This window comes from Thermobia domestica, chromosome 2 (genome assembly GCF_964235325.1).
Source record: "Thermobia domestica chromosome 2, izTheDome1.hap1.1, whole genome shotgun sequence".
Classification (NCBI taxonomy): Eukaryota; Metazoa; Arthropoda; class Insecta; order Zygentoma; family Lepismatidae; genus Thermobia; species Thermobia domestica.
In genome coordinates, this window is record NC_137455.1 from 47,993,508 (window position 1) to 48,008,315 (window position 14,808).

Genomic DNA, 14,808 nt, shown 5'->3' on the forward strand with positions numbered 1-14,808 from the left:
CTTAGTATCTCATATTCCATTTTCAGTCAATAAAACATACATAAGATCGTTCCGCACGTTTGAATAAACGTTAATTCCTTACCCCCGCACGCATAATCAACTCGCTCGACCTTGGTCAAACATATCTGTCAGTGTCAATGCCAGTTCTCGTCGGGCCGGAAATCTCACCTAAACTGAGCCGCTTTCGTGAGGAGTATGTTATAAAAGTTTTCCGTATTTTCTCGCTGGGTCGAAAATTCCGCCAAAGCTAAGTTGCTTTTGGGACGATTATGTTGAGCCTTTTACAACGCAAAATTTAGTGTTTCAATGATCACGAAGCAGTGTAAGAGCAAAGGTTGTGATATTAACTAGACTTTAACCAATAATATGATCTACAAGTATAAGGATTTCGTGGCCCCGACATCCGGGTCTCCAACAAAAGGGACGAGAACACGAGCGAGCACACAAATCACCATCAACATGCAGGCAAAACTTCGCAAAATGGCCATAGCAGAGAATCACTCAATCGAAAGATAGATGGCGAATCGTTTATATGTATCTTTGAAAACTGTCAACCACACCTTGAATCAACGACAGAATCTTGAAAAAATATTCAAGGTTAGTGGTCATCACTTTACCGATGCCCACCAACAGAGGAACTGTACGCGTGACATCTGGCAAGCGGTATGTCATTACATTATTACATTGGATGAGGCGTTAGTATACCTTTTCGACTACGGCAAAGAGCCATCATGTACAAAGAAAAAGACAAGAAGCACTTCAAAAGTAGCTCCGAGCATGCACAATAGTTTTCCAGGAAGGATTAATTTCACGGTAGTTCTCGGCGATGTCAACATTCATTAAGACAAAGTTTCACCACACGCCTCTAGATCGCCCCTCGCATTCCACCAGAATATGAACGAGGATACTGGAATACAGATCATACCTTTCTACAATATCTGTGAAGTCTCCAGATGCAAGGTCAATGGACTTTTGTGGATTTAGACTGCTTAAAAAAGGCTTTGGGCAAAGCCGTATGGCAACAGTGAGGAGACTCTAGAAAGCTGGGGAAGGGGACTCGAACAAGATTCCCTCAGTTCTCCATCGGAGCCTTCTACAATGTAAACCGCGTTCCCGGACCATCGTACGGAACCAGGGGAGACACATCAAGCAGTGTTGCACCTGATATCATGAATTCTTGTTAACTCTTTAGTAAGTAAAACATGGTTACATATACACAAAATAGCCTCTGTATTACTACACTTACGTTAATTTAGAATTAAAAATATATTTCCTTTCTCATTTAAACAATGGTAAAAGAATCTTTCAAAGATTTTACCCTACTGTAAATTAAGACCAGAAATGTTTCTTAGTTTACATGTTACTCACGTTCTATTACATGTATGACGACCATCGCCAATAAATCCACGATTACATTGGCAAACATATGAACCATGAGTATTAGCACAAGTGGCGTTGGTATGACAATCATGAAGACCAAGTTCACATTCATCGACATCTGGACATTCTGCATACGCCCAATTCAAATTATTGTAGTTTACTGACACTGTAGTATTTCTTTGAAATGCTGGCACACAAGAACCTATACGGAAAATAGTATTATTATAAATGATTCATCATATTTTCAGACAAATGTATTTAATCAAGTGTTACACATAAAATACTAGAATACCATTACAAATGTTAAATATATCATCATTTGTCCCACGAGACATGTCTAGGTTGTATCCTAGTTCGACCAATACCCAGTGTATCATGTCTCAAAAGACAGGAGATCCGTTTCTGAGCTTATGCACTATTGCTAAACACGCACCCATGAAAACATGTAAGCAATGTTTTAACACTCCCAAAGGTGAAGCCAAAATGGCTGGTGAGACTTTTTCCAGTCCACCACTCTAGATTGAAAACCACCTATTTCCAACAAGTTTCCCCTTCCATTTTTTTTATATCTGTGTTCATAACGGAGTTGGCTAATGGCCCTGGAGTTTTGGCACACCCAGTATACTGTCAGGGTTTTGTGAGTTAAGATTTGAGATTCTTTCTTTCTTTCTTCTTCACCATTATCGGTGATCCTTATCAGCATCAGCTATTATAAGCTAGTATGCTATAAATGTATGTAATTTGTTTGTTCAGCCAATACATGTCTTCCTTATTACAATTGAATGATTTTTTTTTTTTTTTTTTTTGAAGCTATATTGTTTATGTTGTTATATTAGGTTTTTATTTTATTTATTTATTTTCCAAATTGCCATTGTCCAAATTTAACTTGAGATTTACTATCAGATGTGTTGGTTACATTTACCTTGATCATAATATAGCTTCATTGAATTTAATTTTCTTCTTTTTTTTTTTTGATATGTATTATTATTATTATTTTTTTCCTATAACATAATTCTTCTTCTCGGGTAATGATGTTAATTTTCATAAATAATTGTTGATTCCTGTATTCTTATGGCTGTATAGTTGATAGTAAGATATGAATGTTTTTTTTTTTTTTTTTATAAGTTGATACCAGTTTCCATCAGGAATTTTATAATCAGTTTTATTGAATTCCAATTATGAGATGCCAATATAAATTTATATGAAAGTGGAGTATTTTCATGCATTTTGATCAAAAGTTCATATAAGTTTTTTCTTATATTTTGGTACAATTCACATTCAAATAATATATGGTTCATAGTTCCAATCCCTTTATCACACCAACAGTGGTAGGTTTCCTTTTTTTTAATTTGGTATAATTTATATGGAGTCAACGCAGTACCAAATAATAATCTATAGTATATAATAACTTCTCTTCTTGACCAAGATTGTAGAATTTGATGGAAATTTTTATCTCTGTTATAATATATACTCCAATAAAGCTTTCCTGGCAAATTTGTCTGTTGATTCTTGTACCTTTGAATTTCATTTTTTACTATGTTTTTTAGTTCTGAATTTAAATTTTGATGGTTGATCTTTAGTGATATTATGATTCCTTCTGTACATGATTTCTTAGCAGCTAGGTCTATTGTATTGCTATTTTTTATGTTTACATGAGCCCTCATAAATAAAAAACGTATTGAGTAGTTCTCTTTGGTCAAAGATGAATAAAGATATTTTATATTGAGAATAATCCATGAAACTTTAGAGTTCCAGTGAGTATTACCTAGAGCATTGATTACACTTAATGAGTCTGTGCATATTAATGCTTTGCGTATATGATTTTTTTTAATATATAATAAAGCTTGTCGTATGGCAAATGCTTCTCCATCAAAGATTGTCAGATATTTTGGAAGTTGAAACTTTTGAGTGATCTCTCTTTCTTCAACGTAAACAGCTGCACCTACATTCATATTTTCAAATTTTGAAGCATCTGTATAAATTAATGAATGTTCTTTACCATATTTATCTATATAATATTGCCAAATATTTTGGTAAATACTATTTTGTACTCCCACATTCTTAAAAGTGCCATACGGTGGGATTATCGATTTGATTTGTACCAAATTTATTGAATATTTCCATGCATAACATGGGATTGATGGTATCTTATGAATTATCTGTTCATATTTTTGTAATTTAATATATGATGTTAAAATCCATGGTTTGTTGTTCTTGTAAGGCGTATTAGTTTTTCTTAATTTCATATTAATTTTTTGTAAGTTAGCTATAAGAGATGATTTTGATTTACTGAAGCTTTTTATAATAAATTTATCTGATATCTTGGAAGTTTCTATTGAAAAAGTAGTATATTTAGATTCATTTATTATCGCCAATTTTGGGCAATATGAAGGTTGTGAGAAGATGATTTTTGCTATGTTGTATACTATTTGATCCATTTTATTATTTATTTTAGTGTTGTTATGAAGGAAAATACTCCCATATAATAGTTTTGCTTGACTAGTTTGCTTCATTATTGATAATAGTGTTATTGGGTTAATCCCCCATTTTTTTGCTGAAAGGCATCTAAATAATTGCGATTGTTTTTCTATATTTCTTATTAGCTGAGAAATATGTTGATTCCAATTTAGCTTTCTGTCTAAATACATGCCTAAGTATTTGATATAAGGTTCTGACTTTAATTTTATATTATTATATGATATTTCCTTTTGTACATTATGTCTTTTTCTAGTAAATATAATAAATTTGGTTTTACTCCAGTTCAGATCAAAACCATTGTTTTTCATCCATGAGACCAAGTATGTAATATTGAATTCTAGTGTGTTTATTCCGTTGTCTATTGAAGAACTGAGATTATATAAAATTACGTCATCAGCAAATGATATTATTTTACTATCCTTCCAATTATGTTTTATTAAATCAAGTACATATATGTTGAATAACACTGGACTTAATTTGCTGCCTTGTAATAAACCTAAAGAAGTTTCTCTAGGTTCCGAGTAAGTGTTATTTAGTTTGATGAAGACTTTTCTATTAATGAGAGAATTATGAATTATACGAATTATTTTTCCTGGAATTTTGAGGTTTGCCATTTTTTCCATTAGAATATCCAAAATTACATTGTCATACGCTCCTTTTATGTCAAATGAAATTGTTAACATTGACCTTCTGGTAATGAAGGCTTTATAGATATCTGACGTAATTAAAGCTAATGCATCATATGTAGATTGATTCTTTCTAAAGCCAGTTATATTATATGGGAAAATTTGATAATATTCTAGAAACCAATTTAATCTATTTAAAATTAAATTTTCAAAAATTTTATAGGCGCATGGAAGTAGCGATATTGGTCGAAGATTATCTGCTGTATATGAAGTCGCTTGTAATTTAGGAATAGGTATAATTAATACCTTTTTCCATTCTGATGGAATATTACCTGTATTCCATATTTTATTATAGTATTTTAGCAATAATTGTTGTCCTTTTTGTGGTAAATTTTTATAGTGTTTGTACCCAATTCCGTCAATCCCAGGAGTAGTATTCCTGTGGATGTTATTAAGCACTAATTGTAATTCTTTCATATTAAATTCTGAGTTTAAGTCTGAAGAATTATTACTAAATAGAAATTTTGTTAATCCAAAACGATTATTATTTACTGAGCATGGAGTAAGTTTTTGATGGAATAATTCTAGCCAATCTAAATCTTGTAAATGTAAAGATAATTCTTGTTTTGAATGATAATTTCGAAATTTTCTCCAGAATGTCCAGATTTTATGTGTCGAAGTACGATCAGATAGGGAATCACAAAAAGATTGCCAACAATATCTTTTATTTTGATTTATAGTTTTCCTTAGTTGAGCCTTCTTTTGTTGATATTCAAGAAATGTTGTTCTATTCCTATTATTTAGGAAGTTCTTATAAGCTAGATGACTAGCATTGGCATATTTCTGGCATATTTGGTTCCACCATATGGGTTTTTTCTTATTATGTACTTTGTGTATACCTGTATTCTCTTTATTTTTATTTATTTGTTTATTTAATTCCGTTGCTGTACTCTTTATAATTTTAAAGATATCCTGAGGTGATGATAAATTTGATATTTTTCTTTCTATTAATTCTTGATATTCATTCAAATTGATATTTGTTTGTACATGTTGTAATTTGGAATTAAAGTTTTTAGTTATTTGTTGTGAAGATAAATCCAAATTTTTGATGTAATGTGTTTTAAATATGATCGGTAAATGATCACTGTTGCAAGGATGATGATAAGTACACCAATCTGTTTCAATATAATAAGAATATTTAGTTAGTGTTAAATCCGGTGCACTATAAGAATTTATGCTGATTCTAGTAGGAGAGCCATCATTGAGATAGATGTAGTTCGAATTAGTTAAAGCTTATAGCAAATCATTGCCAGATTTATCATTTTTGTTAGCTCCCCATAATTTTGAGTTGGCATTGTAATCTCCTATGATATAATCTATATTATGATTCGAGTTTAATAATTCATCCCAAAATTTTTGATTTGTTTGAATTTTTGGAGGAATATATAAATTAAGCAGTTTAATATTCTGAACTGTTATTCCTAGAGTTTGAATGTGAGGATGAACATGACTGAAATCTATCAAAAAAGATTGATACTTAATATTTCTTTTAATGCAAATAGAAATTCCTCCGTAACCATCGTGTCTTATTTGATTGATGCAATCATATTCTTTCAATTTTAAAGGTATCCTAAAATTTAACCATGTCTCCTGAAGGAATATTATATCCGGTGAGAATGTATTTATTAAAAATTGCAAATAATATAATTTTCCATATATACTCTGAATATTCCATTGAAGTATGGTGAAACGTTTATATGCGATTTTACCCATAGAAGAATCTATTGAAGGCATGATTGAATATTTGATAAAATTGTTTCTAGTTGAGGATTTGGGCTATTATCCAGAGCATTTGTGAAAAAAGGCATTAAGCATTTTTTTATTGCTTCCATAATCTTGATGTTGTTTGGATTGAATCGTTCCTGTGAACGTTGATCCAACTTAGTATTTTGTGATGTAAACTGCTTATTTTGATTCGATTGTAACTGATTTATTGAATGACTTGACCTAGGGATCAACCTCTCATTTGTTTCTGATTGGTAGGAGTCTTTCTCCATGGATATTTGTTTTTGCTTTTGAGTATCTCCTATAGATTTTCGTTTGAAATGACTGTCTTCTTTTATAATATTTGAATTCTGAAATGATTCTGCCAAATCAAGCTTTGGATATGAATATACGTTTTTACTGTTACTTGATTGAAAAGATGAACTTTTCTGAGAGTTTTTACGCGAGTTGGAGTCTGAAAGAAATAATCTTGAAAATGAATTGGCATCTGATCTATTGAATGTGTTGTCAATCTGACTACGTCTTCTTTTTTCCGGAGGAATATCCGAACTCTCTAAATGAGGAGTAACTAGTGGGGGCATATTCTCAAATAATACCGCTGAGGCATAGGTTTTAGTAGGTGATATGAAATTATTATTAGATTGAATTTGGCTACCTCTAGTTGAATTTCTGCCTATTAGTTGTGTCGTGATAGGATCATTAATGCTTTTCTTGCCTAACATTAAGTTGGCCTCATTAAAAGATAATTTCTCTCTAGCCATTAATTCCATTATTTTCTGTTGACGAATGCGTTCTGGACATTGAGGGTTATTAGCTGCATGTTCATTACCACAATTGACACAGTGCAAGGGATTATTGCATATTTCTGGTGAATGAGTACCTCCACATTTAATGCAGGTGGACTTTTTTAGACGGCAACTAGTCCGTCTATGCCCAAATTTATTACATCCATTTACACATTGACGTATTGTCGGTATGTAGGTATAAACTGTTCTTTTGATGTAGTATAGTTTAATTTCAGCAGGAAGTGTTTGTGAATCAAATGTAAGAATTATTGTTGATGTCGGTTGTAATTCTGATTGGTCTGTTTTTCTATATATTCTGCGTGCAGAAGTTACTGATACATCACATTTGATGTCATTTAGCAGATCTCCAATTTCTATTTCTGGATCTACTCCCTTTATAACTCCTGTAGAGTAAATAACATGGTATGGTATGTAAGCGTCCCAATCATTTTGTTTGAGTATTTCATGTTCTAAAAAATTATTAGCTTCTTCTCCTGATCTAAATTGTACTTTAAGAAGGTTTCTACCTATATTATCTAATTTCTCAATACCTGGTATTTCTGCTAGGAATAATTTTCTACTAATACTCATAATATGTTTTTTACCAATGTCATCTTTCGTTGATTTTAAAAAGACATAATACGGTGCTAAATGATGCGACTTATATTTTACCTTTTCTAATTGGTAGGTATTATTGTTCGTGATGTAAACACTTTTACGGTTAATATTCATCGAAGTCGATGCTATATTTGTATTGTTTACACTTGGATTAACTATATTATTATCTATGTTGGTTTCCGTACTTGCTGAAATATTATTTTCTATTTCCATGATTTCTGAGGGATAAGTTCTCTCTTTACTGTCTTCGTTTGGTTCATCCATTTTCTTTAACTGTATAGATTGATACCGTATCTATACATTTCCATTATGTAACTTGTAAACATAAACTTATACACTAACACAAATATTATTAACACTAAAACAATATACAAACAACGAACAAAGTGAAATTCTTGTAATGCACAGAAACAGAATGGAAGAAGAGTTAAAATTAAATATGGAATAGTCTCACCCGCTCTTCCAGAAAGTTCCAGTTTTCTCGAAACGAGCAAACCTATTTAATTTTATGGTTCTAATTATCAGTTCTTGAGCTTTATTTTGCTGTATCACACCAAGATACAATTATAAAGTTTGTTATTATTGTATCAACAACACTAAATATATAATCTTCAAGGCATGTACATTTTTTCCACACGGATTAATTCCATTTTAATAAGCACATCCCCAGCAAACTCGTTGTTCCGTCGAATCCTCAAGATTTGAGATTATCTACAATTATCGGACAAATTGTTACATAGAAATAATCGAACAATGTGTTGAGAAATCGTAAGAACAATCGAAGGACGTTACCATGCAATTTTTATATAGTGTTTGGTGAATGTCTGAAATGAGGCAGAAGTAGCTAAGTGATTGTTAGATTTGTTGAGCCATATGTGGCTGAGATTATGAGTAGATTGGATATGAACCAAAAGTGGCGAGTTGATTGTATAGTTGTCAATGTTAGTTGTTCAAGTCTAATTATCTCTGAATCTTAGTGGTTAGATTTGCTTATGTTAATGTACTCAGAAATATACAGATAGAGTTGAAGTAGTTTGGAAGTTGTTTTGGCTTTATTGGTGATTATTAGTAAGAGTATAAAAGTTATTTAAAAGTAAGTTAATAGTGCATATATATATATATATATCCCTCTTCAGATAGCGATGAAAATTTAACATGTTTGCTATAATTATAAAATATACAGAAGAATACAAAGACACCTTTTCTTAGTGGTTTTGCGAATGAAATACGCTGGTACACAGGCCAATCCTCAACTTCATAGAAGGTCACTAAACAATCAAAATCATAGTGCACATGAGGTTGTCCATCATTAGCTTGAACCATATCCCGCAGTGAGTCATTTCAATTCAAATACAGCGCTATGTTTCACTCTGCAAAAATTTCAATGTACACATGCACATTCGATTTTCGGTAAACGCACCATACCCAAAAACTGCTATCTTTTGCAAGTCATACGATCTCTCAGCTTATGATTACTTACTATGGGCGTACCTCGATGACAGGCATATGGAAGTTGATCACACATCACTGCTAAGTCAAACACAACACGCTTATGAAAGCAGCTATGAGCTATTTTCATCGCAAACTTTTCAAGTGTGAACATAGCAATGATGGCCATCTGCAGGATATAATATTGAAGTATGAACATTTGTCACATTTTTCGCAAATACAATACGTAAGGGCGTAATGGATTGATTTATGATTTTATTCAATTTAATAACCCTTAAGTACTCGCGCGGGGTGTTCACAGACTCCCAAATAGGTAGCTTTTGTGCTGCTAGCCAGAAGTCCGATGAAAAAATATTTTAAAAAGTGTCTCAAAACGAGTACAAAAAATCTAATTGCAGCAAATACTTTTAAAAACACGTCTAGAGTTATGCTACATTGTATTATTACAAAAAATATATTTTTTATTGTAAAAAACTAATATTAATTTCTGGGTCTACTGGACCCCCGCGCAAGTACTGGTGTCACAAAAAAAGGGCGCGAGTACTTATGGGTTAAAAACAAATTACGAATTTTCTTCCATTTACAAAGAACGTTTTATAGTAATACCACGTATACGTATAAAAACCAAAATTCAAATATGCATTCTCTGCTGCATGTATTACTTTATTTATCTAGGTGAATAACATACACCAAATGATTGATTTTAAATTGCACATTTAGGTTAATATGACAATGAGGTATCAATCTAAATCAATGGTTGACGAACATACTAGGAAAGAGCCCATAAATAAGATACATTCGATCTACAAATACGAATGTACGATTGTTAAATGTAAAATGGGTATATATAAATTTATTAACTTATCTGCACTACTCTTGAAAATACACTCTCATGTGTTCTTCACAGCTCAACAGAGTACATATTGATTTGTGAAAGAGACTGTTTTGGTCTTGGTATTTTTCTATTTCATTTTATTCAATGTAAATAAATATGTATTACAAATATGTAAATGTTCAATATCACTCCTACATTCAATTTTACTGACTTTTCGTATGCTTTTGAAACAGGTGATGTTTTCCAGAAGAAATGAACTCCCATATAAAACAAATGCTATTAACCATAGATACCTACCACCAAGAGGACTGCTGAAATCTCCTTTCACACACACTCCGACTGTAGGATTATCTTTACTGTAACACCAACCACAACCCAGAGTTTGAAGACAACTGGAGCAATTCAAATGACGATCACAAATAAGACACTGATCAAGCTCCGATGATGATCCTAGTTTCTTTTGAGGAACATCTAACCATTCCCGACATATTCCAAACTGGTACTCCGATGTGTAAACAGAAAACAAGAAACACTCCTGAAATTAAATATTAATAAATATATTCACTAAGGACTCTTTTTAAAAAGGGGCACAATACATTAAATTCTTATATTTTAAAGATTGAAAAAAAGTACAAGAAAACTACGGTATTTAAGAATACAAACTACCACAAAACACAGATGCAAATTGTTTTGAAAGAGAGTTAAGATCAAAATTGATCTATCATACAATAATATACAATTTCTAAATACATACACATGCATACTGATCTAATGTTGTATTTAACTCAAGTTCTAAGACCTGCTCTAAGCTAATCTGACTTGTAAACAGTCAAAAACATATGATGGTAACGTATAAAATATATTACCTCACACTACACTTCTCCTTTACATAATGTTATGGCTCTGAATGCTCTTTATACACGCGAAACAATGCGTAGGTAATACCAAACTCCTAGGACACACTCGTCACACTTTGTCCTTCTTCCAGTTGCCTGACAATTTTTCTCCGTGTTAAGTTATCTCCGAGTCATGTTGTTGTGAGTTAACAATATCACAATGCACTTTAACAAATCTCTGTCTAAAACACACTGTCTCGACCCTTTTAGTCAAGCAGGTGTCACGCTATGCAATGTCTTGCTCTCTTTTTGCATGTGGTGAGGAGATCTCTGGGAACATGCTACCGGGCTGTTATTCATTTCCATTATTTATACAAAAATTTATGTTACTTTATCTATTTTGTCCGTAAGTTTTGCGCATCAATGTAAGTTTATGTAACTACCCATTCCTCGTGAAACATAAATTGTAAGCTTCGGTAAGAAATTGTATACGTTATTAGTAAATTGTGTTTGTGTTTGAAAGAAGACAGAGGAAAAGCTACCGTTTACAAGACAGAAATAAGATCATATAGTTAAAACCAACCAGCTTCGAAAATTGAAAGCAGCCAATAAGTTGTTAATTATTTTCGACCGAATAGAATAGCAGTGTACTTTCATCATGAAAACCTTTACTCATCTAATTTCTTTCAGAATCACACAACTATTTTAATTATGATACAAAAATCCTGCTCCCTTTACCTATTTACGCAAGAGTTATTTACCTTCCCACTATATTTCTGGTTATATTATTATTTACTTTTCCATTATATTTCTGCTTGTAACATAGAGGCATGTCCCCAGCACCTTCCTAGTTGATTCTAATAGCTACCCCGCCGCACTTTAATAGTAGAAGAAAAGTAATTCAAAATTACCTGTGTAGCTTCACACCAAACGCAACGTCCTTGATCACCCAAACATTTCGAACATGAGTCTCTCTTGTAACATGGTACCGAGCAGCTGTTAATATCTGTAACAGAGTCTTGGGGATTCCTGAAAAATTAAGAAAATAAATAAATAATTGACACACATGGAAACTGCAACAGCAGATATTACATATTGGATACTGTTCTTACGATTTTACAAAATGTACGGAACTGTGCCAGCTTTGCCAAAGTTATTATAAAATCTGTTTTCTTAAATAAGGAAAAACTTCAATCCTTTATTGTATATCTAGGTGTAGAATGGTTATCTACGGAGTAAGAAGTAATTCATACTTTGGAGATATATATTTTAATAAATACAATCTAAGCTACGTTCTATTTTCCTAAATTGTAATTCAGTATTTGATGCATATTCCCTCAAAATTTTATGTAACCTTATTAAAAAAAAGAAAAGAAAAAAGATGCATTATGAGGTTCATAAAAAAAAAAGCCTCTATGGATTTCCCAGTTTCACAATTTTCAAAACAATGGAGAGAACATCTACACTGGTGTGATCGAGATCATTGTTTATCATAGCGTAATTTGGCCACTACTGTTGTAATGTGCTAATTGACAGACAATGAAATTAAACAGTGTTGAACAGTATCTCAAAGACTGGTCGTTTCGTTTTATAGTTGTTTTTATAAACTGTACAACAAGGAAGCTCGAATTTAGAACAATCTTTCGCTTTTCCTTTTTGACAACCATGGAAAACGAGCACATCCACAGAGGTCTCCTCGTATTATTGCTTCCCTTTTTTAGAAAAATTTAATCGTGTTTTCAAATTTGATTTTATACAGATTTCAAATAATAAAGAAAATAATAATTTTAAAAAAAAACAGCAAAAGTAATGGCATACTTAACACAACAATTCAGTGCATGTTTAGCTTATCGCATACGAACAGTTAAAAAGAACGAGTAACTTCTTTCCCTCTGCTCTATAAAAAAAATGGCACGTAAAACTTTACTCCAATCTTCTAGTTAATATGAATATAAAATCAGCAAAATCTAAAAAAGTAAATAAAATTAATTTTGACTTCAAATGTATTCGATTACATAAAGGAAAGCAAATTATACTGATTACTCAGATTGTTTGGAGTATAAAATAGTTTGATCAACATGATCATTTTACAAAATTAAAAAAAAAAAAAAAAGACAGGCACAAGCAAACAAAAAAATCAATGTTTTCAAAAAACTTTATTATACAGGGAGGAAAAGCGGCATTGAGAAATACGTAAAATTCCTTAAACCGTACTCCCTTTTAAATCTAACAAAGACTGCAGAATGAGTAACTAAAATTATTATAGCTTAATTTCAATAACTGAACACCAATGAAGTTAGTAATCATGTTAGAAGTACCAAATACGGAACTACGTCATTACCACAGGATTCCAACACTAATAACGCAATTTAACATATTGTTGTTAGACCTACCTTCCTTTTCTGGTGCAACGATCGGAAATCATCAACCACTCACACAAGTTACTTTCAATACAACTTTCACAAGTTATATAATTCGAGCAGTTCGAACACATGTATGGGAGCAGTGTTAAATAATGCCAATCATCTCCATCAGTGCATATATCCTTTTCATTCTCAGTCCTTCTGAAGCATTTATTATTTAATTCACACCAACCACAAAGCGCATCAGCCAAACATTCCAGACAATTGGTGTACCTACTACAGCTACCATTTTTATACGGCTCCATGTATTCGAATGTAAAGATCTAAAAATAAAGCAAGAAAACATATATACTAAAATCACACATACTTCATGTGAAGATTATTTAGGGTTGTTTCATGGCTTTCGATTTAACCCATTTATAAAATGTTTTTACATACGGAGAGTGCTAGCATGAACTTTAAATATACTTTATCCTATAACTTCAATAATATCTCTAAATGATCTTATAAATACATTTTGATAGGTTCTCACTACATAGCTTTATTACAGATGAATTAAAAACCTAAAGTGACATCACGAAATCCAGCAGCTTGATCAGGCCAGATTATGACTCAATAATTATATATATATCAATAACTGTTAATTAGAAATATTATTTTTAATTACAGAATTGTGCTGCAAGTTTACAGAATGGACTTTACAGTAAACAATATAAAATTAGCATATAAACCCGTGTAGGTTAGATATAGGGTTGTTATCTTACCAGCAGATATGTTATTTTCACCAATGGAAGAATTATTGAAAAATACAAATGTAAGAAAACCAATAAACATACGAACACATAGATGAGTTATAGTGCAAACACAAATAACTGGACTACCACGTAGATTAACAATAAGGACGTATAACTATCAATATATATACTGTATTACAGTACAGGGGCACTGTACCGTATACATAGCTATAACGTAAACAATATTACGTAATCGAAGAAAACTGTACCTCACACAATTTAGATATTTAACAGGATATTGCAGTCGCACGGAATACATTCTAAGTTTCTAAAGCTTATATTCCTCGTTGAACAAGAATTTAATACATCCGTAGATTTGTGCATAAGCAAACTTCAAGCAGAATCGGATTCAAAACTAAACAAGATTTAGGTTGTGATAAAAATAAAAACCTTCATTACAACTGTCCTGAAACATTTATTTCAATTGAAAGATAATAAATAAATTAATACTTAAAGGAAAGGAGGAGGAAAGAAAAGAAAGAAAGAAAAAATAAAATTTTTAAAAATATAAATTTCTCTTTTCTGGGATACTGAAATTTATTATAAGCTGTGCAACAAATCAAGTTCCACGTCTGGTTTTTCCTGTTCCAATTCCAAAGAACCAAAAAAAAAAAAAAAAAATCCATTTTCATGGGAATTTCTCTTTAAGGTGAGTTCTTAGAAAGCAAAACAGAATTGATACTATTGCCAAATATGTTACTAACACTACGCTATACACAGCATTCCTTAACATACATCAATGTTTATACAACTCATAAATGGAAAGAAAGAAGTTAGAAGTGATCTTAAGAATTTATTTTTATTTTTTTTAAAGATGAGCACTCCCATTTCCTTAAACATTTGCACGAAGAAAAAAGAC

General features: G+C 31.6%; 1 protein-coding gene across 1 annotated transcript in view; it reads right to left on the reverse strand.

Moving 5' to 3' along the window:
• The window catches only part of Megf8 (multiple EGF like domains 8), a 155,389-nt gene that overhangs the window by 91,700 nt on the left and 48,881 nt on the right, over positions 1 to 14,808 (reverse strand). The window contains exons 11-14 of the mRNA XM_081740937.1: positions 13,186 to 13,478; positions 11,704 to 11,821; positions 10,254 to 10,491; positions 1,369 to 1,582 (exon numbers count right to left, since the gene is read on the reverse strand). Of these exons, the coding sequence (XP_081597063.1) occupies positions 1,369 to 1,582; positions 10,254 to 10,491; positions 11,704 to 11,821; positions 13,186 to 13,478 (863 nt within the window). The remainder of the gene's footprint in view (positions 1 to 1,368; positions 1,583 to 10,253; positions 10,492 to 11,703; positions 11,822 to 13,185; positions 13,479 to 14,808) is intronic.